The 27,324-nt window shown below is 42.2% G+C and overlaps 1 protein-coding gene across 1 annotated transcript; it reads right to left on the bottom strand.

The window, feature by feature from the left end:
• Positions 1-12,110: 12,110 nt before the first annotated feature.
• Positions 12,111-19,254, bottom strand: CXCL9 (C-X-C motif chemokine ligand 9). The gene is made up of 4 exons (XM_045987293.1): positions 19,121-19,254; positions 17,421-17,547; positions 15,550-15,634; positions 12,111-14,537 (listed from the first exon to the last, which is right to left on the bottom strand). The coding sequence occupies exons 1-4, from the start codon at positions 19,182-19,184 to the stop codon at positions 14,433-14,435; spliced, it is 381 nt and encodes a 126-aa protein (XP_045843249.1). The 5' UTR covers positions 19,185-19,254; the 3' UTR covers positions 12,111-14,432.
• Between the last annotated feature and the right edge of the window lie 8,070 nt (positions 19,255-27,324).

The raw sequence follows: 27,324 nt of genomic DNA, 5'->3' as shown, positions 1-27,324 counted from the left end.
AGGCTCCTCCCAGGCCACCGAGCAGAGAGCCCGATGGGGGGCTGGATCCTAGGACCCCTGGATCAAGAGCCGAGCAGCTGCTTGACTGAGCCACCCAGATGTCCCCATGTTTAAGTATATGAGCCAGATCAACACAAAGAAAACTCCATATTCATTTCGATATTTAGAAATACCTATAGAAAACGGGGCGCCTGGATGGCTCAGTAGGTTAAGCCTCTGCCTTCAGCTCAGGTCATGATCTCAGGGTCCTGGGATCGAGCCCCGCATCGGGCTCTCTGCTCAGTGGGGAGCCTGCTTCTCTCTCTCTCTCTCTCTCTCTCTCTCTCTCTCTCTGCCTGCCTCTCTGCCTACTTGTGATCTCTGTCTGTCAGATAAATAAATAAAATCTTTTAAAAAATGTTAGAAATACTTATAGAAATATATATATATATGGAGTTCGCAAAGGAACTTTCCCTCTTTTTCTGATCCCTAAATAACTTTGACCTGAAGTGAGTTACTCTAGGAAAGAAAATCCCCTTTCTACCTTTGCAAAAGAGACCCTGTAATAATTAGAATATGGATCCGATCGTCTGGGTTCAACTGGAGTAAAAATCTCGGTATTACAGGTACCCAGACTAGGGGCTAGTTTAAATTTTGATTGCATAAGAAGCACCCTCTTCTCATATCTTTATTTGGGGTGCCTTTTGTGAGGATGTGATATTCCAGAAAGCAGCTTGAGCCATTAAATCTTTCTTACAAGCAGTAGGAAGAAGGAAGATGTGGGAAAGCGAAAGCGCGCACCTCCCAGCAGAAGGAGCCTTGTAAGAGTTCCGAACAGTGCAACACTAACGCATTCATCTCTGTGGTCGGAACTTGTGAGACGGATAGTCCTACCAAGGGGTGTTTTGGCCCGGTACAATGAAGTTTTGACTAAAGGAAGGAGAGACTGTGTTTGTTTTGAAGAATAAGGAAAGGTTTCATGAAGATGGGTATACAGATGGGTCTTGAAACCGTGTAGTTTTGATATGGGGGGGATAAATAGACGACAAGTCATAACTTGATTGAGACACAGGCAGTAACCTCCCAAGAGTTTGTTAGGATCATCTGAGTAAGAGAACTTCATGAGGTTCCTTAGGGAACGTTTCCTTCTTTGTAAAAGGAGAAGGTTGAACTGGAGGTACGATCCGTATGATGATCCATGGAAATTTTCCACTAAACCGATGCTAAATATATTTTCTTTACTTATTTAACCTTATATAAAACAGTAATACCTGGGAATGATGGGTTTGATGTGCTATTGGTTTGATGTGGTATTTTTGAGCCATCTAAGGCCAACACGTCTGCTTCCACAGGGGATCCTACCCTTTGTTTTTTTATGAACATGTATTTGTTTTACAGATTTATTAAGAGGTAATTAGTGTGCAAGATGTTGGCCATAAAGTGTACAACTTGATGAATTTTGATATGTGTATGCACCCACAAAATCATTATCACCGGGGTGCCTGGGGGCCTCAGTTGGTTAAGCCTCTGCCTTCGGCTCAGGTCATGATCTCAGGGTCCTGGGATCGAGCCCCACATCGGGCTCTATGCTCCGCGGGGAGCCTGCTTCCCCCTCTCTCTCTGCCTGCCTCTCTGCCTACTTGTGATCTCTCTCTGTCAAATAAATAAATAAAATCTTAAAAAAAATCATTATCACCATCAAGATAGTGAGTATATCCATTATCCCCAAGTTTCCTTGTGCTCCGTTGTCCCCAAACATGCAATTTGCTTTCTGTCCCCATAGATAAGATTGCATTTGTAGAAATGTCATACGAAGGGAATCATAAATTTCTCTCTCTCTCTTTTTTAAAGATTTTATTTATTTATTTGAGACATGGAGAGAAAGAGAGAGAGAGCAAAAAGGAGCGGGGGAGAGGAGCAGAGTGAGAAGTGGACTCCCCACCGAGCAGGGAGCCCTGCACGGGGCTCTCTGGGATCACAACCTGAGGCAAAGGCAAATGCTTAACTGACTGAGCCACCGAAGTGCCCCATACAATATTCTTTTGTGTCAGACTTCTTTCATTTAGTATAATAATTTTTTTAATGAGAGGTTTTTGGCTTTTTTTTTTAGATTTTATTTATTTACTTGAGAGAGACAATGAACACAAGTAGGAGGAGTGGCAGACAGAGGGAGACTGAGAAGCAGACTCCCTGCTGAGCAGGGACTTGGACATGGGGTTCGATCCCAAGACCCTGGGATCATGACCAGAGCCGAAGGCAGACGCTTAACCGACTGAGTCACTCAGGTGCCCCTAGCATAGGGTGGCTCAGTGGGTTAAAGCCTCTGCCTTTGGCTCAGGTCATGATCCCAGGGTCCTGGGATCGAGCCCCGCATCGGGCTCTCTGCTCAGTAGGGAGCCTGCTTCTTCCTCTCTCTCTGCCTGCCTCTCTGCCTACTTATGATCTGTCTGTGAAACAAATAAATAAAATCTAAAAATAAATAAATAAATAAATAAATAATTTTGAAATGCATCTGTGTTGTGTATGTCTATCAATAGTTCATTCCTTTAATTCTTTAGTAATATTCTATCATATGTGTATAATGCAATTTGTTTGCCCATTTACCTGTTGACTGTTTGAATTGTTCCCAGATTCTGGCAATCAGTATTTGTGTTAAAGTCTTTATGCAAGCATACTTTTGCATTTCTCTTGGTGAATGCTTAGGAGAGGATGGTTGGATTATATGATAGGTTTTATTTAACTTTTAAGAACCTGCCAACCAGTCCTTTGCTTCCACCATTCCACTAAAACTGTTTTCATCAAGATCACCAGTCACCCTGATGTTGCTAAATTCAATGGTCAGTTTTCATCCTTTTATCTTATCTGCAGCATTGGACACAGTTGGTCTCTCCCTCCTGGAAACATGTTTGGTAACTGGCCTTTACCTGCTCTCTGCTTCTTCCTTTGCCCCCCCCCCCCATTGTATGTGTCCTTATAGAGGTGGTCAGAGGGACCCTTACATGGATCAAGTTACCCCCCAACTTCTGTTCTCACTCAGATTTATTTTCTTTCAAGATTTTTTTGCTTATTTGACAGAGAGAGAGATCACAAGTAGGCAGAGAGGCAGACAGAGAGGAAGGGAAGCAGGCTCCCTGCTGAGCAGAGAGCCCGATGTGGGGCTCGATCCCAAGACCCTGAGATCATGACCTGAGCTGAAGGCAGAGGCTTAACCCACTGAGCCACCCAGGCGCCCCCTCACTCAGATTTAAAGCTAATGTCCTGGGGCGCCTGAGTGGCTCAGTGGGTTAAGCCGCTGCCTTCGGCTCAGGTCATGATCCCAGGGTCCTGGGATCAAGCCCCGCATCGGGCTCTCTGCTCAGCAGGGAGCCTGCTTCCCTCTCTCTCTCTCTCTGCCTGCCTCTCTATCTACTTGTGATCTCTCTCTGTCAAATAAATAAATAAAATATTAAAAAAAATAAATAAAGCTAATGTCCTTGAGTGGCATAGAAGGGCATACATAATCTGACCCCTCACTTCCTCTCTTCTCTCCCATCACACTCCCCTTTGCCCATTCTGTGCAGGCAAAATAGCCTCCTGTCTTCAATGTGTCAAGCCTCAGGGCCTTTCCACTTGCTGTTTCCTTTTTGTTTTTTTTCTTGAAGATTTATTTATTTTGAGAGAGAGGGAGAGAGAGAGCACATGACGGGTGGGGCAGCGGTAGGGAGAGAGAGAGAGAGAGAGAATTTCAAGCAGACTCCCTGCTGAGCGTGGAGCCCAACACAGGGCTTAATGACGCTGAGATCATGACCTGAGCTGAAATCAAGAAATCAAGAGGCAGATGTTCAACCAACTGAGCCATCCAGGTGCACCCCCCCAGCTTTTTAAAAAGATTTTTAAAATTTATTTTTGAAGAGATTTTTTTAAAAATTCTCGGCTAAAAATACATTTGCTTTACTTAATTAACTAATTAATAATTTCAAGTTTTTATTTAAATTCTAGTTAGGTAACATATAGTGTAATACGGGTTTCGGGTAGAGAATTCCGTGATTCCTCTGTTACGTCTCACACCCAGGGCTCGTCACAACTGCCTCCTCTGACATAAGCAGCCCGAGTCCTGCTCCCTCACTTTCCTCACATCTCTGCTCAAGAGACACCTCGTCAGTCCGCGAGGCCTTCCCTGATTTCCTGCCCCGCCTCCCACTCCATACTTCCTCCTTCTGCTCTGTTCTCCGCAGCTCTTGTAAGCCTCTGGCCTGGTGTGTATTCACCAGCGGCATTTGTCTCACTGTCTGCCATTAGAGTATGATGACGGCGACTTTGTTTTGTTCACTGTTCCATCCTCCACACTCAGGGCAATACGTGGTACATAGTAGGTCATCAGTTACTATTTGCTGAATGAATGAATACACGGTCTCTGGTGTCTTCCGCCTCTTTAGTTGAGTGATTTGATTTACTAAAGTAACAACTTAAAATGTCTTAGACATCCGCAGGCAAAATTTACTTCAAGATCAGTAAGTGACTAACACGTGAATTCTAGTTATTGTCTCTCTTTTAGAAACCAGTCATAGCGATCATGTTCAGGAAAGCCAGGCCTGTGTTTAGTCCTTTTCTAATGAAAATATCTTGTTTTTAAAACTAGTAGATTAGCCACTGGAGGGAGCTCATGCTTCTTTTTAAACAAGAAAATTTTATCATTTGCCAAAATGACCACAGGCAAACGTGACGGCAAATTTCTTTTCAAGGTTAATATAATTTTTTTTTCTCTGAAACAACAACAGCCTAGTTCTTATGTCAAAATACTCCTCAAGATTATGTCTTTATACTTCAGACTTCAAAGGGTGATAACATTGTAGTTGGCTTTGGAAGACACTCAGTGATTTTGTGATAGTGGGGATTAGCTCCTTTGAAGACAAAACCGCAGCGCAGTATATCAATATTTAATCTCATAAAGGGCACAGAAGCAGAAGCTGGCTCTTATCCTTTTGCCAGATATCTTGGGTGGGCCAGATAAAACCAATGTGGTTCATTGCCTTATTCTGTAAGATCTGCTTACAGATCTGCTTACTGCTGGATTAACTTAGAAAATGTAAAGACTATTAACGTGGTTGAGTCTGGGTCTTCCTGCTTTTCACTGTCAGAAGAACCCGTTAGGAAAATCCCCATCTTGGACCCAAGATGTTCTAATACCACTATATAATTCTTCTATCGCATGAGAAATAAAATATATGTGCTGCCGAAGTGAGCGCGACATGAGAAATAAAATAGACTATGGCTAGTTTTTTGTTTGTTTTGTTTTAGCAAAGTATACAAACATTTTGGGGTCCCATTCCAGAAGACAAGTGGCTAGAAGGGAAGAGAAGATATCATATGTATAAATTCTCTTTCTTTGCTGATAAATTATCCTTGCTTTTTTTTTTTTCTTTCTCTCAATATTAGGAAAAAACAAATCTCTCTGTGGCCCAAATGATATGAAGGTTGTGATGAGATATTCTCAAGGATCTGCAACCTCAAGGATCGTATTTATTTTAGGAAATAAATCAAAGTGACGAGAACACTTTTCTCCTTTCCTATTGAGGAGGGTCATTGAAAGATGAGTCCGCCAGCGGACCTGTGAGCTGGACCTGGGAGCTGGGAGGCTCCTCACCCCCCTCCACATTCCAATGTGGGTTTCGCTTGCTTTTCCAGCTCCCGGAGGCTGCTCCAAGGACGTAGCCTTGAGATAACGGTGTGATGTTGAGAACATCTGCACAGTATATGGGTCTGAACTCAGTCAAGGCCTCTTTATAAACTTTTAGGATTTGGTGGGCTAGTGGGCATCCATTCATCCTGCTGTTGCCCAAGACAAGCCTAGTGTGTAAGTTTCCTTTATTTACTCGAACTGCTACGTACCAACCTGGAGTAGCCCGCCTCCTGCATCGTCTCTCCCTGACGTCTGCCTCAACGGGGCCGGTCTCAGATTACACCAAGGATGCTCTGGGGAGAGCTGTGAACCTCTACCTTCCGCAGAATGTTCTTCTTAGTTACAAAAGGAATAGCATCCCCTCTGTTGTCTGACCCCCTCCTCGACCTGAGAGACCCACAGGAAGTAACCGGACGGTTGGCAACTCTCACTTCCAGGCAGAGGAATGGAGCAATGTTGAAAGAACCTGGACATTACTTAGCATTGTATTAGATAGGAAATAATGAAATTCTTAGAAATTCTTTTCTCATTTCTACCTCATTGCTACCAAAATAACCTACAATAACCTAAGACCAGAGAAGTCGTTCTTATATTTTGGCAGTCCTCGATTAGTTCCCTGCAGCAGTTTATTTTTGAATATGAACATAGTAAAGAGGACTGGGAGCGTCATTGTAAAATGCGGCGGGTGAAGCCATCACGTCGCCGTTAAGTCAAAACCAGGGTGTACTGGAGAGAAGAGTGAGCCCTGAATGCTTTGCAAGACACTTTAGAGGTCCCCGTCCCTCATGCTTTAGTTCACAGTCGAGTAAACTGCTACTCAGAGAGGCCAGGAGACTTGCCAGAACTACTCGGCCAGTGTGTGGCAGACAGGTAATATCCCCTCATTTCCAGAATCTTCATTGTACTTTCATCTGTCAGCTTCCTCCCAGTGTTAAAAGTCTGTGTTTGGGGATGTAAGAGAGAATAATAAAGATAATGCAGCTAACACTTAGTGATCAAAATGAAAAGTGCATGAAACCTGTGTCATTTGGGTTCTCCAGGAAGCAGGCATGGAGACAGGATCGGACGTACCAGGGGTTTACGGGAGGTCACCCTCACAAAAATAAAACAGGAAGGCAGCAAACTGGACAGAGATAGCCTGACGGGGAGGCAGAACTAACAAAGTCTTAGATGACCTGGTGGGGAGCTCCCCGTTACAGACTGCCCAGAAGGGGAATCCTGCCTTTGGCAAACATGGCCTTTGCACTTTGAGGGCCCTTTCGAATGCCATTCGCTAGACCTCTCAAGCGTTTTAATTGCTACATTGAAGCCCATCACAAGGCCAAGATGCTGGATGCCAAATGGCATCGAAAACTCAAGACTTTGGGCAAAGCTGGTGGGCTTGCTTTGGGGGAGGGAACAGAACAGAATTTGTGTATCTGTTCGATTTAGAAATAAGGCATCTGAGAGATGCCATTATTTTCTGGGTTTAAGTTAAACTGCATTTTTGTCTTTTGGTTGAAATCTGAAATGTACTGTCCCAATATAAAACAGTAAGTATTTGACCTTTGCAAAAAAAGAAAAAAAAAGTGTTCTTTCTGTACTCAGTCGTTGGCTGGAACCTGGTCAGTAAGAACATGGCCCGAAACCGGACGGGAGCCAGGCTGCGGCTAACTGGCCTGCTTGCCGCTGAATGGCAGGGTCTTTCTTGCTCTGAGCAGCACACCTCCGTGGCCGCCACAAAACCCAAGTGGCCCCAAAGTGCTCTAGCCTTCTGGAGTCACCTTTGGTATCCACGGAGGGTGAGGAAAGCCTCTATCCACCAATGAGAAATCCAAAACTTTCCCGGTATTTCCAGAGTCCCAAGAAGGCTCACATTCAACATGGAACGTTGCACAGCAATGTTTTAGAGCAGGTCATCCCGACCCAGGGAATTTGCCGCTGCTCCTCTCTACCTTTACCCCAGTTTGCTGTGCCCCTTTCCATCTCCCCCTCCTGCCTCTCTTTTAGCTGTTCCAGGATCCCCAACACCCTCCCCAGCTGCCAGTGATAATTCCTGTTTCTTTATTGTTCAGAGAAATTGAGCTCATTCTTGCTTTAATTCCTATTCCATAAAAACTCCTATGCCAATCTGGTCCTCATCCAAGGCTCCAGACCAGAGATATCGATCTGCCTTGAGGTCAGTTCTGCTGTTGGTAACTTATAGAAATGATTGATCACAATTTTAAATAACAAAACTTTTTTCCTGTTATATGGTTTATTTTTGACATTTCTCTCATAATTACAGATTTTGGTGTTCAGTTCCTCCTTTGGAGGGACTTCAGTGTGTCTGATGGTTAAGAAAAGCTGAGCCTAATGGATCCTGAGCTCTACACAGAAGGCAGAGGCGAGGCTTTGTCCCTTCGAGACGGAAATACCAGCACCCCCCACCCTTTCTAAAGCAAAGTGAATTCTTTATGAAAACAGTCAACTTGAAACAGTATAATAAAATACTATATTTAAAGAATGAAATTTCTTTATTCATATAGCAAGTTTTTTAAAAAAGATTTATTTATTTTAGAGAAAAAGAGAGCATGAGCAGGGGGTGGAGCAGAGGGGGAGAGGGAGAGAGAGAGAGAGAGAGAGAGAAGCACTCCCCGCTTTCCACACTCCCTTCTGAGTGCGGAACCTGACATAGGGCTCAATCCCACAATCCCAGGATCCTGAGCTAAAATCAAGAGCCTGATGCTTAACTCACTGGGCCACCCAGGCGCCCCTCATACAGCAAGCTTTTAAAGAGAGCAAATAGTTATGGAGAATTTGACATCTTTCCCTCTAATCTTTTATCAGTTTGGTCCAGTTCATAATGTTATTCACAGACTTAGATTTAAGGCTCTTTGTGATTTAATTACTTCCTTAAAATGTAGGGTCAAAAATCCTCCTGGGAACTTTTAAATAACTTCCGTATCAAAATGCCTCAAGTGATCTTGGCTTGGTGACTACCAAGAAGCTCATTAACTCCTTATCAGCAGGGAAGGTTGCTTCCCCCCCATCACTTAATTTCATCTTCTCTCTATACAGGCCACAAAAGAAAGCATCTATAATTGCAACCTCCCCCTGTATCCTTTCTGTGAAGAAAGCAACTTTCTGTTTTCCCAGGATGGATAAAGAAATCTCAAATAGCTTTCCCGATGAACCAACCTAGAGACCACTGACGTTCAACGTCACAAGGACAGTTTACTGACTAAATATTTTACTGATTTCTTTACCAGCGGTTCTAATACAAAACTTTGTTCAGATGCAAACTGCTTTCTGGTAGAGCAAAATACTTTAAATTTCAAATCAGGGAACAATTCTTAAAGTTTATGACAGGGTCGTCATAGTGGGAGGATTTCAGTGTGTCCAGGAGCATTCTGGGATGGAGTCCTGGGTGGGATGGGAAAGCCAGATTCGAATCATGAATTGGGTGGGAGTCAGATGGGGGTGAGGGCTGAGGGGAACAGACGAATGAAAGAGAATCAGCAAAGCTGAAAGCAGAAATGAGCGTGGAAAGTTTAAATAATAGCGGTGAGAGCAGTTGCGAGTGATTTGGGAAAGTCCTCGAAGAAAATTTAGGGTGAAGCATATGTCATTTAAGTAAAAAAATACATATGAAGTCCTTCCAAAGTGCCAGGCTCTGCTCTAGGCACTGTGGATGCAGGGATGAAGAGGACCATGTCTTCTGCGGTCAGGGAACTTAAATCAGCGTTCGTGGTGGGGTGGGAGACCGGCGAGAATCACATACGTGTTCCTAAAATATTTAAAATATGTAAAATACATAAATGTATTTAAAATTTCAGACTGTGAGGAAGTTTGATTGATTTATCAGATTGTGATAAAGGAGAATGAAAGATTATAGTTTCCAGATCTTCAAAATTGTGTGTCCTTCTAGATAAAATTGTAATAGGCATCCCCTGCATGTGTGCCTTATTCTTTGGTTAGTTTATGTTGGCATTCTTAATATTATCTCCCATATGAATTTCTTAGGAGGAATCTTCTAAAGTCGCTGGCCCGTTTTGTGAAGGATGGCTCCGTTAGCGCTCTAGCTTATAACCCTCGTAATCCCAGTTCTGATTTAGAGGTAGCCGGAGAAGGCTGTGCCCCATAAGTGCCAACCCATCGCTGCAGTGTCTGGAAGTGGCTGGATGGGGGCGTGTGTCAATGTCTGCCAGTTGTGGGTGTCTCACTTTTTGCTCAGGAAAGCTCCGCAAAATATGACCACCTGACAAATGCATTGAGTGAAGCTGGGTTCAGATTTTGAGACAATCCTCAGCTTTTTCTTTAAAAACCAATTTTTTAAGGAAAAATGTCATAAATATTCTCATTTCATCTGTTCCAGAGGGTACGCATGCCCGGCTTTGGGAAGCACTACAGTAGAGAGGGTTTGGGGACAGGATGGCTGTTTCATTAGGCTTGAGAAGGGACAGAGACTCTGGGACATGACATTTGAGCTGGTACTCAGATGATGAGGCGGGAACAATCACGCAAGGAAGAAGGCACAGGCGCATCAGGGAAGCAGAGGCTGCCTGAGTTTTACGGGAAAACAGGGATTACTGGAATCAGATCGTACGCCATGAGGAAGGACCTTTGGAAGTAAACGTCTGGGAGCATATTCAGGGAATTGGAGAAAGGTTCTCCGATCAACCCTTCAGAAGCACTGGGACTGCTGGACAAATCCGACCTTGTACGAAAATCCAAGAGGCCTTAACCCATTTAGTGCCACAGCGGGACCGCTAGCGGCTGCTTCTGTGTGACTACGGCCCCTGTGGGTGCGCTTCCAAGTATCCGGTGGAGGCTGGGGGCCGCTTCTTAGTCACAATGACAAGTTTGTCATTTTAGCTAATCAAGAGTAATGGCCATTCCCTCACTCCCGGCTTCCAAATCTCACGGAAGAGCCTCTTGGGTTAATTCTGACTTAGAACCACACAGGGAAGGAGATTCAGGGAAACAGAATTCCCAGGTCAACCAGGTTGGTATAGCACAACCCGGCGCGGCAGGGGACAGCACGCGCCAAGGCCATGAGAAGGAAAGGAACTCAGTGTGCTTGAGAGACAGAAAGATGAGGCTGAGGCCCAGTAAGTGAAGGGGAGGACGGAGGGAGCATGGTCAGAAAAGCAGGCACGGCCTAAACTCAGAGGGTTTGGTAGGTCCTGGTATGTTTGATTTAATTATAAATTATAGTATTTTAAGCAAAGGTGTGATATCTTAGGAGTTGTACTTTGAAAGGATTATTTTGGCCGTCGGAATGGTAAGGAAGAGAAAATTTGATCAAAAGAGACAGGAGAGGGCGCCTGAGTGGCTCAGTGGGTGAAGCCTCTGCTTTGGGCTCTGGTCCTGATCTCAGGGTCCTGGGATCGAGCCCCACATCGGGCTCTCTGCTCAGCAGGGAGCCTGCTTCTCCCTCTCTCTCTGCCTGCCTCTCTGCCTACTTGTGATCTCTCTCTGTGGGTCAAATAAGTAAATAAAATCTTTGAAAAAAAAAAAAAAGGGAGACAGGTGAGAAACTAGGAGGCTATTATAGGCTAGGAAAGGGACAATAATGGCCTGGACTATGAGTATAAAAATGTAGATACAGAGAACTTGTCAGATGAGCTTTTGGCCTCGTTTTCCAACATATTTTTTTCAGTCCTGGGAACGTCTCTCTGTGTATGAGATGTGGAACCCTCTGTTGCAAGGGAGGTACAGCAGAGGTGAGTGGTTGCGGAAGGTTGGGACTGACGCCGAGTACTTGCTGTGCATCAGATCTATGCCGGGCCGGTTCCTCGCAACGATCCTGAATGAGGAAACTGGTGCACAGGCAGGTTCAGCAGTATACTTGAACAAGCTCACATAGATAGTGAGTGCTGGGCTCCTGATCGTAACCCAGGTGTCTCCGAATCCAGAACAATAACTCCTTCCACAGCCTCCTGCAGTCTCTCAGCTTAAAGCCCTTGTGGGCAGTCATGTCCATTGTCAGCGGCTGCTTCCTGTCCAAACATCACACCTTTCTGGCCGCCTCTCACGTGTATGTCAAATGGACAAGGCTGATAGCCTTTGTACATTCTCAACTTTCTTAGTCCACACTGCATAACATCTCCAACTTCGTTTCCTGGACCCTTAAAGGACTTCTCCAATGTTTCGATCTCCACTAAAACTAAATGAGGCTTTCTGGTATTTAAATATACATACTTTCAGGATATGAAAAAGAGTTAGGGCATCTTTTGTTTCCTAGGTGTGTATCTCACTGAAATAGCTTTATCTTCCAGGATTAGGAAATAAACTGCCTTCTACATAACACTTCAAAGTCAATGCTGCTTTAAGGCTTTGCCATCATATTCTCAATTGAAGTTTTTTTTCTGTCCCCAAAGAAGTCCATGTCTTTATTTCAATTATACCCTATCTGATGCGGAAGAAAATGAATAAGGACACATGAGATTTACCGTTAAATATGTAACAGTTGAGGTACATGTTCAAGACACTAAAAAAAAAAAATCTATTTATTTTCTGATCAATGGTCTTTTTATTGATGCTATTGTCTTTTAACAAAGAAAATATTTGAAAGTTATATATGCCAGCACTGATTTGAACTTAATTATTGTGTAGAGATTACACGTGTATATTTAAGTAATGAATGATTATCATGTCATATATGTCATAGGTACTTAGTCAAAGATATGGTCTCTGGTTATTTGTTATGCACAGTCCATTTTTTAAAAAAGATTTTGAGAGAGAATGAGAGAAAGAGAGAGAGAGAGAGAGAGCATGAGATGTGGGAGGGTCAGAGGAGAAGCAGACTCCCGGACGAGCAGGGAGCCTGATGTGGGGCTCGATCCTGGGACTCAGGATCATGACCTGAGCTGAAGGCAGTCACTTACCCAACTGAGCCCCCCATGCACCCTGCACTACCCACTTCACCTGTGAGACACATGGTAACTGGGTCCAAACTCTCAAACTGTGGAATGTTCAGAGTTTTCAGGGGTTACATATTGAAGGAGCTGAAGAGTTTCACGATTAGATACGATGCTATTTGGATGGGATCCCCTTTAGACAGCACTAGAAATCTCCTGCAATGTTAGAAGTGACAAAGTCTGGCAGAGTTGGTGTTAAGTTTAAATTCTGGCCAGAGACGTTCTCTCCTACACAATTCACTGAACTGCTCTTCAAGAGGGTTTCTAAGCCCTGTTCAAGCCAAATGGGCACCAGCCATGCCTCCGCCAACAGGATTTCCTGCTCCCTCCAGCTCTCGGTGTCTCCATACCCACCCTCCCTCTGAGACCTGGTATGGTAATTGATGATCACAATACTCTATAAACTCTGAGATACTCTACAAACTCTGAAATACTCTACAAACTCTGAAACGGACAGACATTTCTATCTACCTAAAATGAGTTTTCAAAAGGCACTTGGTGGCTTTCTTGTCAGACATAAAAAAACAGGCATGTCAGGAACGATACTGGAGGAATTTTTGTACCCGGTGGGGAAAGGTTGCCCAAAGCTCCTTCCTACTGTAAATTCTACGATTCTAGGTATCCTGCACTATTTCATGAGAATAGTTTAGAATATCCGGTGATTAAGCATTTTCTTGCTATTTGCTGGCGAGGCCAAGTTCACATCCTATCCTAAGGCAAGACTGTTGCATCACCCCCATTCCTGCAGTGACAATGGCCTGAAGATAAGGAATAAAAGAGGTTACCAAGGGTTAGACAATACAGAGGAGCCAGTATGGCTAGTTCCTTCTCTGAGATGGTCTGGTTGCCCTCCTACCTGTCAAAACTGCAACTGACAAATTACTCAAAACCTAGTTCACAGTCTACTAGGCATGGTGACAGATTTAAGGAAATAAAGCCCTCAAGGAGCTGACAATCTGGTTGGAGAAATAGAATAAACATGCAAAAATTAATTAGAAAACAGTCAAGTGCTCAAGTGTATGGTACTGAACACAAGGGAAAGTAGAGTTTCAAGAGAAGTTTTAAGTTTTAACAGAAGGTTTTGTTTAAGAGGCAGGATTAAACCGAGCCAAAGACTGGGTCCAAGTAGGAGAAGTAGGGAGAAGGCGGCGTTCTTGTGGAGTGCGGGGGAAAGAGTCCTGAGGAGTAGCGCCAGGTGAATGACCTGTATAGCTGAGACAGTGCGAACAGGCTTGATACAAGCAAAGATAAACAGTAAGACATACACTGTGAGCTTGGGCAGGTAAGATGGAGTCCCATGTCCTCGGAAGCTAGACAGAAGCTTCTGAAAGCCAAGTGCTAGTGTTCTTCAGTGGTGGTCCCCAGAAACAACCAGCATGGGTCTCTCAGAAACACGGTGAGGCCTGTAGGCGGGTTCAAGTACAGATGCTAAATGGCCTGGCAGCTTGGTGAGGTCCAGCTCGGTTCCAAACTCCTTGGCTTCCTAACATGTGGACAGGCAGGGGCTTGTGGGCATGTGCCTCAGAATATCCTCTGGAGTCTGGAATTTGTGGCCTGGGAAGTACAGGGCTGCTTTTCCAGGCAGCTGTTGTGTGTGGGATGGGACTGTGTACAGGATGTGATTGTGTGTGCATTTGTCCAGATGTGGGTGTTAAGACTGTGATCTTCAGCATGATGAAATTCATTTGGTTGGTGACAGAAGAACAAAGTCCAACTATAGCCTGTAATAACTCTTTACAGTTGGATTTTAAAAGCAATTTTCTAGCTTTAATTACAATTTCACAACGATGCTTAAACCTCTCTAGGAAAAAAACAGCTTATGTATTAAGTTGCCATCCCCTTTTAGAATTATTTCAGTATAATTAAAAAGAACATTTTTCACACAAAACACGTGTTGGTAAAGTGGTTGTTTATGTGGTCTTCTTTTGACGAGGATGTTGAGATTTTTTAACTTTTAAAAGTTTCTTGCTTTTTTGATATCTTTTCCCCTTTTTTTGCTTTTTCTTTTGATTGACCTGTGAGGAGAAAGAAAGTAAGAATAATATTCCTTTATCTTGCCAGTTTTCCTTCCTTATATTATATTTGGACTCTCCAGACTGTTTTTTTTTTTAAATCTTCAAAAATGATTTAAAGTTGCTTCACTCTCAAAAGGGCTTCTTTGATTCTACTTTAGTGACTTTGAGGAGGAGGCCAGAGCCTCCTAACTGGTCTTCTTTCCTCTATTCTCCAGGCTTATTACTGCCCTTACTCCAACTCTGCTTGTCCAACCCACAACCTTCTGAGGCTAGCACTCTTATCATCCACTTTTTAGAGAGGAGGAGATGGAGGCTTGGAGAAGGTGGCTTGCCCGAAGTTGACAGCCAGTATGCGTCAGAACCACTACACCATCAGACTCCAGAAGCAAGCTCCTGTCTTTGTCCTGGCCTGGTCCTTTCTATCTCAGTTTCTTCTCTCCCTTCACACAAACCCCAGCCTGAGGAGTTTCAGTCCCTGAACACAGCAAGCTCTCATGAGTCCATGCTTTTTCATGCTGTCCTTATTCTCTTGGGGAACATATGATAGGAAGACATATGGAAAGTCTTCCTTAACACTCTTTCCCTGCCCCTCCTTCTGGTAAGGAAAAGGATTACTCCCTCTATAATCCTCAAGATCCTGGCACATATCTTTATTTTTCTCACATTGTACTATAATTAATTCTTAGCACGTCTGCGACAGCAGGAAGGGACTACAGCTTATAACTTTTCTGTCTTCAGCATCTACCTTTCAATCCAATACATATTTGTTATATTGAATAAGAAGGGTAAGCTCCCTCTCCTCATGGAAAACACTTCTAGTGGGGATATAGACAAGTGATGTTATATCCAGAAATACAATTACACATTACAATGATGACATGATTCTAGGAACAAAGTAGGAACACAGTAATATATTAAAAAAAAAGGTATCCTTAAAGAAACTACATAGATTCTTTGTTTTCGAAAGTCAATTTCTAAAAGAAAGAAAGTTTTGTTCCTCCTGGTCACTGACCTGTTTTTCCCACTCTTTAATCAATTCTTTCACAACTGCCGAATCTGGGTTTAGACATGTTTGATATCCATTCTTCATTGTTGCACTGCCAAGGAAATAGCAATGAGTTTTTTTTTTCTACTTTCAGTAATTTAAATGCCTCATCTTACCCCCAGAATTCAATCCCCCAATTAGAATGTATTTATGTCATCACAATAAGCATCTGAGACTTTCAGTTTTTCTTCCCACCTTTTTGTTTTCTTCATGAGTGGGGGGACTTAGACACATTTCTAGGAGAAACACAACCCTAAATTATTTAAACTAAAAAAATTATCATATGAGCATTTCCAGTGTCATTAAATATTCTTTGAAAATACACATTTAATGGCTACATAATATTCCATTGGAAGGCTACATAAGCCTTTTATCTAATTAGTCCCTGACTGTTATATTTCTAAGACACCAATGTTTTCATTATTATAAAAATAATTGTTAAAATAATATTTATATTATAAAAAAATAAAAAATCCAATAGGTACATGCAATTAGAGAAGCTTATATCTAAAGATAATATTAGTTGTGCTGTGGTGAAATAGCCATTTATTTAAATGAAGAAGCAAAATAGAAAAATTGTCGATATAGCTATTTTTTCTCCAGAAACAATGAAAATCAGCATGAAGTTTGCTTTAATTTCTAATGAAATTCCCTAAAACATAAAATTTTTAAAGACATGACTAACAGACTGATTGACTATTTTAAATCACTTATGGCAAACTGTCCAGGAATAATTTAAAAATTTTTTCTTTAATTTTTCTGTATAATCTGAGAGTAAGAAGAGTCATTCTATAGATCAGCCTTAATTTAGGTTTCAAAAGATTGAAACTAACAATTCTAATCTTTAAAAAGGTTATTATTTTTAAGTTTTTATTTAAATTCCAGTTAATATCTAGTATAGTATTAGTTTCGGGTATAAAATGTAGAGATTCCACACTTCTGTATAACAACCTATGAACGTTATTATTAATAGGAAAGAACTAAAGACACGATACTGACATAGTAAGTTTGATTTCAATAGCAAAGAATTGTAAATAATCTACATTTAGGTACTGCTCAGATAGATTATAGTACATCCATATGATGGAATGTAATTTGGCCATTAGGAAGGACATTATTAGAAAAAATGATATTACAGAAGATTTACTGACACGAGGAAATGTTCATGATATAGTGTTAATGAGAAAGCAGACTATAAAAGTACGTAACATATAATTTTGTTTTGATGTTTACACACAATACATATGTACATGTATATCTATGTTCTGTCTACATACGTACACAAATGTAACTGAGGGAAATTTGGAAGACTATAGGCCAAGGGGTGATCAGTATTTGTGACTGGTGGTAGAAGTATAAATGATTTTTATTTTCTTCTTTTGAGTTTATTTGCATTAAATATTTTCGACATGTTTGGTGATATATTCTCCTTGGTTTAAATGTCTACCAGATGGGGCGCCTGCGTGGCTCAGTGGTTAAAGCCTCTGCCTTCAGCTCAGGTCATGATCTCAGGGTCCTGAGATCGAGCCCCGCATTGGGCTCTCTGCTTGGCAGGGAGCCTGCTTCCCCCCTCTCTCTCTGCCTGCTTCTTTGCCTACTTGTGATCTTTGTCTGTCAAATAAATAAATAAAATCTTTAAATAAATAAATAAATAAATAAATAAATGTCTACCAGAAATTCCTTGTCGTTTAGAAGAAAAAAAGTAGACCACACTTACGGAGGAACAGCCATCTGAATTTTAAGTGTGTGTACGGGCAAGGGTCCTAAGGGTAATATTCACACTAAATTTAATGTTCCTGCCAATATGGTGCACGTGTGCTGGATGAGGTTTTACTTACATGATTTCAGTTTTCTCACAATAAGAGCTTGGGGCAAATTGCTTAAGGTCCTTTAAGAATTTTAACTGGGTTGCTCCTTGGCTGGTGGTGATGCAGGAACAGCGTCTGTTCCTCATCGTTGGGGTTCCTAAGAGAAAGAAGAAGGGTAGAGAAAAAGGGAGAGAAAAAGAAAAAAACACTGATTAAAGGTAATGTCTCAATTTAGATGATCCATCAAAATGATACATTTGACTTGGTCATGATTGTTCCTGTCATGCACTGAAGTATGTTTGTTGGGGAATGTGATAAAAAAAAATAAAGCTACCACCAGTGGACCTGTGAGCTGGACCTGGGCCCTTGAAGTCTTCTCTTCCTCTCCCGTGCACTCACAGTGTCGGTTCCACTTGCCTTTCTGGCTCCCAGAGTCTGCTCCAAGGACATAGCCTTGAAGTGGTTGAATGAAGTTGAAAATACCCACACTGAACACATGACTAAGCCCAGTTAGGGAATCTTTTTAGGTTTTTAAGATCTGGTAGGCAGCTATGGGGATCCATTTGTCTTGCTGCTGCTCAAGACCAGTCCATATGTAAGTTTCCTTTGCTATTATTATTATTATTATTATTCCATTGCTGTTATTAAAACTGCTACCTACCAGCCTGGAATGGCCTATCTCTTTTTTTGATCTCTCCCTGTCATCTGAGTAAAAGGGCTGGCTTTAGACGAGAGTTGTGAACCTACACTGTTAATCATTACCGCACACTTTTGAAAGAGGTTTTATCTCCATTTTATAGATAAAGCAGCTAAGGTTCAAAGAAGTTACAGAAAGAACAAAGTCATTCAGCATTTAGGGGCAGGTGCAAGGTTTTGCCTCATATTTTCTCGAGTCCAAACATACTGCTCTTAATGACCATGTCTTACAATCTTAGGAAAGGAGATTTTGACAATATTTAATAAATGCCTATCATCGGTCAGACACACAGATACCTGATTCGTGTGTGCAACGTGGGCCACAATTCCTTAGGCAACTCCAAAAGCCATTTATTATCTGGCCTTAGTGGAATGGAGTTGGTGTTGATTTGGGCGGAAAGATCTACTTATAATTATCAATTACAAATAACCATCCTCCCCACCGCCTTGCTTTTTGACAGTACTTTAAACTTTCCAAAACTCTTTGAAATACATTATCTTCATTCCTTAATCCTTTAATTCATTCAACATATATTTACTCAGTGCTTACTATATGCCACACATTGTGTGGTTGGTAGAAAAGCATAACTATAAAGTCTCTATTTTATAGGTGAGAAAACTGAAATCTAGAAAAGTTCGTTAATTTGCCCAAAGGTGGTTAGTAAACAGATTTGGGACCTCTCTGATTATTAGACCCTTAACCACAGACATACTTATCAAGAAACAATATCAGGGTTACAAAAATAATTTAAGAGACAAATTCTTTGATCTCATTACCACCCAGTTCAACAAACATTTATTGGACACTTAGTATATGCCAGGAATTCACATACCTAGACTGAGATGATTTATGTTTGACTTAGCAGGTCCTAGATAGGAACTTTGGATAATGAACTACATCACTGAGAAGCTTTTATGAACGACTCATATCACCTTCTGATGCATGCAATCAACTTTATTGGGCAAATCATGAAACTTTTATAGCAATTCACATTTCTGACTTTACTAACCTAATATAACTCCGAATCCCTTACCTTGACCTCCAATCAGCGTCAGGAAGATGATACTCAACAAAAGAGGAATACCACCTTTCTTCATAGTGGTAATATGGAGTTCTACTGAATTCCTCCTGTATTGGATTTCACGCCAGAGAATTCCTTTAGAGAATATGCTCTTGGGAATCATATTTATTTGGGAAATCCATTTCCCAAACTAAACTCTGATTGGCTGTTCTTAGCTGACTTTGCTAAACTGACCACAAGCCCAGTGGTTCTGGGAGAAACCCTGTTCTCAGATCCAAGGGAATTTCTGCATGTTTTATTTCCATTTCACATAAATGGGTAGTTTACAGAAAGGATGTGAAACCAGCATCACTGGCACCCTTTAGCACACACTCACACCTACTCACCTGGGTGAAGACTACATTATATAATGAATATAATATTATACAACAAGAGTTAGAGATGTTGTTTTCGGATGGAAAATACTAAGGTCCAGATAAATAATTCATTTTTTCCCAATTTTCTTACTATTGACAAAATATCCTTCTGTATAATATATAGCTACAATTTTTTTCCTCTATTGCCTACCTGATACTCTTAAATAATCAACATTTTAATTTTCTCAGGGACCAGATCATTTCCTACTGTATGCACATTTTTTAAAAGATTTATTTATTTGACAGAAATCACAAGTAGGCAGAGAGAGGGAGAAGCAGGCTCTCCACCGAGCAGAGAACCGAGCAGAGAGTTGCGGGGCTCGATCCCAGGACTCTGGGATCATGACCTGAGCTGAACCCTCTGAACCACACAGGCACCCCTACTGTAAGCACATTAAAAAATTTTTTTATTTATTTACTTGAGAGAGAGACACAGTGCATATGCACGCATGACTGGGGGCAGAGGGAGAGGGAGAAGCAGACTCCCCACTAAGCAGGGAGCCCGACATGGGGCTTGATCCTAGCAGCCTGAGATCATGATCGGAGCCAAAGGCAGATGCTCAACTGGATGAGCCACCCAGGAGCCCCCATTTTGTTTTTTATATCACTGCTGCTATAGCTTATTACTATTTTTTAAGTGGTTTGACTAGTTAATACTGGGATCGGTTGAAAAAAGACAAATGGGACTACATCAAACTTAGAAATTTTTACGCACCAAAGAGAACAATAGATGGTAAAAAAGGAACTTACAGAATGGAAGAAAATAATTTCAAATTGCCTATCTCATAAGGAGTTAATATCCAAAACATATAAGGAACTGGCACGACAACAACAACAAAAAACCCCAAATAACTGGATTGAAAAGTGGGCAAAGGCCTGAATAGACATTGCTCTGAAATTTAAAATGGCCCACAAACCCTTGAAAAGATGCTCAACATCATTAATCGTTAGAGAAATGCAAATCAAAAGTGTAGCAGATATCACCTCATACCCATCAGGATGCCACTATCAAAAACCCAAACCAAACCAAACCAGAAAACCACAAGTGTTGTAAAGGATGTAGAGAAGTTGGAACTCTTGGGCACTGTTGGTGGGAGTGTAAAATGGTGCAGCCATTATGGAAAACAACACAGAGGTTCCTTAAAAAATTAAAAATGGAATTACCATTTGATCCAGCAATCCCACTACTGGGAATGTCTAAAGGAATCCATAACAGGGTCTTGAAGAGATATTTGCACACAAGTTTTCTTGGCCTTATTCAGAATAGTTAAGAGGCCCAGCAACCCAAATGTCCTTGACATTTGAATGGATAAATAAAATGTAGTATTTACATACAGTAGATTATGTTTTCTTTTTTTAAACATTTTTAAAAGATTTTATTTATTATTTTAGAGAGTGTGAGAGAGAGAGCATGAGCACAGAGGGAGAGGGAGAAGCAGACTCCCTGCTGAGCAGAGACCCTGATGTGAGGCTCGATCCTAGGACCCGGAGATCATGATTTGAGCCAAAGGCAGCTGCGTAACTGACTGAACCTCCTACGTGCCCCATATTATATTATCTTAAAAAAGGAATCCTTGTCACATGCTACAATATGGATGAACCTTGAGGATATCATGCTAAGTGAAATAAGCCGGTCACAAAAGGACAAATACGAAATATCTGAAGTCAAATCTTAGAAACTGAAAGTGAGAAGGTGGTTGCAAAGGGCTATGGGAAAGAGTGAGGTGAAATTAATCTTAGTCGGTATAGAGTTTCAGTGTTACAAGATTTAAAATTTCTTGAGATCTGTTGTACAACAGTGTGAATATACTACACACTACCGAATTGCATACTTTGAAATGGTAAATTTGTATACTTTAAGATGGTAAATTTGAACCCCAATAATAAAATAAAAAGCGGGTAAGGAATCTGTTACTGGTAATGGACACCCAAATTAAAGGTGACTAAACCAGAAGTGTATTTCTCCCTGACAAAGGCAGGTGGACTAGGACTTACACAGTGGCTCCACTTCATGGAAATCTCCCAGGCTCCTTCTATTATTTGTTTTATTGCCACCTCTGGGTTGGTGTCTCCTCTAGGTTGGTGAAGGGGTCTTTCCATCACGTCTACTTTCCAAGGACAGGATGGTGGGAAGGCAGAAAAAGGGCATGTTCCTCATTTTTAGACCTATCCTAGAAGTAGCACTCATCACTTTCCAGCACCTTCTATGGACCAGAACGTATTCACATGACCACACCTGGCTGCATGCAAAGTCAGGAAATGTGTTTATTCTGGTTGAACAACTAAGACTTGGAGGTTCCAGTACTTGTGAAGCATTTTTTTTTTAAAGTTTTCAGTTAAATTCCTGTTAACATAGGGTATGATATTAATTTCCAGTGTATAGTGTATAGTCAACTATTCCATACATCACCTGCCGCTCATCATTAAGTGCCCTCCTTAACCCGCACCCCCTTTCCAACCCATCCCTCACCCATCTTCCTCTGACAACCATTCGTTTATTCTCTCTAGTTGGGTCTGTTTCTCTGTTTGCCTCTCTCTCTTTTTTCTCCCTTTGCTTATTTGTTTTGTTGTTTAAATTCCACATATGAGTGAAATCATATGGTATTTATCTCTCTCTGACTTATTTAGGTTAGCATTATATTCTCTAGTTCCATCCATGTTGTGGCAAATGGCAAGATCTCATTCTTTTTTATGGCCAAATTATATTTCGTAGTATACATATAACTCACTTTCTTTATCTAATTATCAATTAACGGACACTTGAGCTCAGAACAACATGTCTTAACCTTTTTTTTTTTTTGGTTACTGAGCCTCCTGAGACTAAACTGAATTAAATTAACTTAAATCTAAATTAAATTTCTCCCTAAAGGGAATGATTAAATTTTAAGAAATAAGGTTCTGTAGGGTTCAACTTCAGTGGGCCACTAATTAGTGTGTAATTTAAGATTTTTTAGTCTCCTCAAGGACCAGTTTTTGTTCCCTGAGGACAATCTCCTTCCTCACCCCACTGAGAATGGAAGCTATGGGAAAATGGGGAACATATGTTAGCATTTCCTGTAACATGGTGCACGTTTTTGGACCGGTGCAGAATACTCTTTAAAGAAAACTTTGCTGACCTTTGATACAGCTTGTTCACTTGGTTATGCTTAATTTTGGTAATGGCTGCAGCCACGCACAGAGCTGGGTTTAGGTCCCCACTTTGCTACTTAATGACTTCCCAAAGTACTTCTACAAGCCTCAGTTCCCTCTGCTGATGAAACTATTACTGACCCCACAGGTTTTTAAAATCAAAGGCAAAAGTGCATTGTCAACTGCAAAGCACCACAAAGCTAGATCATTCTTTCCAGTGAAGAAAGAGATGGAAATTCTTAGGATAAATACTAAGGTCCTCCACGGCCTTCCCTTGCCCACCTTTCCAGACCCTTCCTGCATAACTCCGGTCCAACACCCTTTCTTCCCTCTGTTCCTCAAAGGGACACATGCCTCCTTCCGATCGCGCTGATTTTGCTCATGTGGCTTCCCCGCCGGGAACGCTGAGCCTGCTCCGCCTTTTACCCTACTCGTAATCCTACCCAGGTTGGATACCCACGTTGGCACTTGCCCTGGGAAGACGTTCCTGACCCCCAAACCCGGTCAGGATCCCACATACGCTCTCACAGCACCGAGTGCTGACAGCGGAGGCTGCGTTCCCTTTGCCTGCGATCAGCACAGGAGAACGGGGACCGCGTTCGAGGATCCACGCAAGCGCACAGGACCGCGAGAGAGCGGGAGTGAACAAAAGCTCGAGGCCTGCCTCGACACTGCGCCTGCGCGTGCGTAGCACTACCAACTTCCGCCGGAGGGGGGCGAGGGGCCAGCTGACTTCCCTGGGGGCCGAGATGCGCACACTGCGCATGCCCAGCTAGCCGGCTTCCAGAACTTTCAGTGGGGACGCTACAGGCACCGCTCACGCCGCTGGCGCCGCTGCTGGGTTCTCGTGCTGCACGTGCTGATCCGGCCGGAGGAGCGCCCTGAGAGAAAGGTAGTGGCCGCGCTCCTCGGGATGTCTGCTCTCTGCCCGCGTCCGGTCCACGGTCTCCGGCTCCGGAGGCTGTTTCTTTGGGCGGGAGGGGGACGACGCCGGGCGCAGGGCCCGTTTTGCAGTTTGCACACGAGGCTTGGGTGGACGCCAGAAGGGCCTGGATACCGGGTCAGGGGCTGCCCGGCGAGGCTTTGGAGGGTCCTTTGACCACAGTTTGTGGGGACCGGAGAAGGCCTTTTGGACGAGAGAAAAGAGGTGCTGGGTCAGTTGGGAGCTACGGAAGGCCCACCTCGTTTGGTACACGGGGGTGTGTGGGGGGGGGCACTGTAGGCCCCGCTGCGTGGCCGGGACCGTTCCGTACCGGGCATGCGCGGGCTGGCGTGACCCGTGGGAGCGGACAGAGGCCGGGGAGGCTGCCCACCGCCCAGGCCGTGCAGTCTTCGTTTCCCAGGCTGCCCTTTGGAAGTTGCCTGAAAGCTCTGAGAACACTTTCATGTCTGGGCAGGACCGAGAAAATCCCATCGATTAGCGTTTATGGCCAGATAGGGCTTTTAGGAGAAACAGAAACCCAGCGAGAGGATGTTGCAGGCGTTTCTCACAGTCCGGGAAAGGAGCCAAGGATCATCAACATTTTGGAATCAACGACAAATTCTCACTTTCCCTTTGGACATGGCCTGAACCTGCTTGGCTCCCAGCAGTTCCCGTTCCCCAAGGAACCCGACGCTGATGTAACTCTCCAGAGCCTCGCGGAGGCACGATTGTGTCTTCCTGTGTGTCCTGGACTTCCCCCTTTTGCCCTTTTTGGTTATGGAATTAGTGTGGTCGGTTTAATTATGGACAGTTGTACAGACTCTGTCACAGTGAAAATAGGTCTTCCTTTTACTTGTGAAAGGGGAAGTTTCTTTCAAAATGAAATCCCCAGGCCTGTTCGAATTTCTTATAGGGTGGACTTCCCCTTCTCTCAGCCCCGATTGCTAGTATTAAACGATGCTGATTTGAAAAGGGCTTATTTCTTGAAAGTCTCAGAAGCCCCTACTTAGCCTTCCGATTTTTATTTTTTCCTCTTTTTTCCCCATGCAGGGAATCCTTTCTTCCTTCCAAACTATGGTAAGGTGTCTGCAGGCAAGTCATAGTTGTGAGGGGTTTCAAGTCCTGGCCACATCTCAGATAAAACAGAGAGAAAGGAACAAGTTTCTTCCTTTCCTGATCTTGTATCAGGCCTCCTGGCTTATATCTTTTATCTAAAGCTGAAGAACTAGGTTAAATCTTAATAAACTTTGGGGAGAGGGAACGTTAGGACACCCTTTAAAGGACAGCTGTGGCTGAATGCGGATAGTAACACAGCATTTTTGCTCTGTGATAGTCTGATGATGTGTTACCGTAGTTATTAAGCTGCTGCCTAATTTGAAGAAAAATTATCCTGAAGGAGAAAATATTTTGCTTTAAAAACCATATTTATTTAAAGTGATTTACATTAAAATTCCTTACCTAGGTAATTTTATAAGAAAAAAAAGTCTATATTCTTGGGACCCTTAGTGTTTATCATTTATTTATTTCATTTACCAAGCTTTTAAGGACACAGATATGAACAATAATCTTTGCCCTCAAAGAGCTCACAGTAGAGTGGGGGAAAAGTGGCATTTAAATTAGTGATTATTATAGAAGTGGTATAATAAAGGATTGTACTCAGTTTTTAGAGGTGCAGAAAAAGTCACAGCTCTGGTTGAATTAGGTCTGGAAGTGAGAGTTGGTTGGAATTTATTACTAGAAGAAGGTGATGGGGAGGCATTTTGTGCAGGAGGAGTGAGAAAAGGGATGCCAAAATTTGGAGGCTGTTAAGAACTGTGGTAAAGGTGAAGGGTACAATGATAAAACTGGACTGGTGAGAAATAAGGCTGGGAATATAGCAGCAACCACAGGATGAAGGGCTTTGTAAATCCCTATGCGGTGAGCAAACCTTCAAGAATTTTGACCAAGGGAGTGAAGTGAGGAGATTCAGAAACACATAGGTACCCTTACATCCACATCAGACCCTTGTCCCTAAGCAGTATATTTAAATAATCTTATTTTACATAAACATTTCATTATATTTACATAGTTTATATATTTTAAAAATGGCTTTTTTTATATCTGTAGTCTATTCTCTGACCACTGGAGTTGCTTCTGTTGGAGTTGTTTCTATTTCATTAATTAAAAAAAACCTCTTATTTTTTCAAAGATTTTACTTTCTTGGACTATTTTCCTTTTTGGGAAGTATAGAGACAAGGGATAAAAGCATTTCTATAACATTTTGACTGATTACTTGCCAGAAAGATTCGATATATTTGTAATGCCCCCGTCTGTGTGGAGATGTACCAGTTTCCCAATTCCTTTGTCGTTTTTTTGTCATACTTTTGTTTATTTAATGTGTGAAACTTGGCACCTGAGATCAGTGGTTTTTTTCAGTTTATTATTGAGCTTTTAGTTTGTCTTGGCTTAGTACCTGCATCTTCTGTCTTCTCAAGATCATTTATCAAATGGGGTCAGGGTATTGACTTTATGAATGTAAGTCAGTTCTGTACATATTTTGAATAGGAAGCTTTAATTCATTTTCAGTTAAATGTTCTGCTTTTTTTTGATTTAGTTGTCTTTTCTTACATAATTTTTATTGAAGTATATTGCATGTTCTAAGCTGAATTGTGTTCTCTCAAAATGAAATGTTGAAGTTCTAACTACCAGTACCTCAGAATGACTGTATTTGGAGACAGGATCTGTAAAGAGGTAACTGAGTTAAAATGAGGTCATTAGAGTAGACCCCAATCCGTTATGACTGATGTCCTTATGAGAACAGTTAGGACACAGACATGTACCGAGAAGACTGTGCGAAGACACAGGGAGAAGAGGGCCATCAATAAAGCAAGGAGAGATGTCTCACAAACAGACCAACTCTGTTGACTCCTGATCTGGGAGTTCTAGTCTCCAGAATTGTGGGAAAATAAATTTGCTGCTCAGGTTGCTCAATCTATGGTATTTTGTGTGACAGCCTTAGTAACTCATACAGCCTGTATACAGGGGGAATATATGTATGTGTACAGTAACCTACATCAGCATCATGACTCTGGATTTTCACTGTCAATGGCCTGACTGTAGCATTCCCATCTTCTCCAAAGATGTATCTAAATTAGTTTGCCTATTTTCGAACTATATAAATGGCATTAGGTATGTCCTACTTAGTGTCTTGTCCTTATGACTTAATGTTCTTGAGATTCATCCATGTCATGATGGAGGAGTTTCATTAAAAAAAAAATTATGGGGTGCCTGGGTGGCTCAGTTGGTTGGGCGACTGCCTTCGGCTCAGGTCATGATCCCGGATGTCCAGGATCGAGTCCCGCATCAGGCTCCCAGCTCTTTGGGGAGTCTGCTTCTCCCTCTGACCTTCTCCTCTCTCATGCTCTCTCTCACTCATTCTCTCTCAAATAAATAAAATATTTTTTTTCAAATAAATAAAATCTTTAAAAAATAAAAAAATTTAAAAAAATTATGTATTTGAGAGAAAGAGAATGAGAGAGAGAGAGAGCATGAGAGGAGAGAGGTCAGCGGGAGAAACAGACTCCCTGCTGAGCTGGGAGCCTGATGTGGGACTCAATCCTGGGACTCCAGGATCAGGACCTGACCTGAAGGCAGTCACTTCAGAGAGCCACCTAGGCGCCTGAGGAGTTTCATTTTAATTGCTCTGTTGAATTCTGTTCTATGACTTTACCACAAAGTGTGTATTGAGCTAATGGATATTTTGATATTTT

Source organism: Meles meles, chromosome 2 (assembly GCF_922984935.1).
Source record: "Meles meles chromosome 2, mMelMel3.1 paternal haplotype, whole genome shotgun sequence".
In the NCBI taxonomy this organism is placed as follows: Eukaryota; Metazoa; Chordata; class Mammalia; order Carnivora; family Mustelidae; genus Meles; species Meles meles.
Note: the sequence above shows the minus strand (reverse complement) of the source record. Positions and strands in the feature narration are given on the sequence as shown.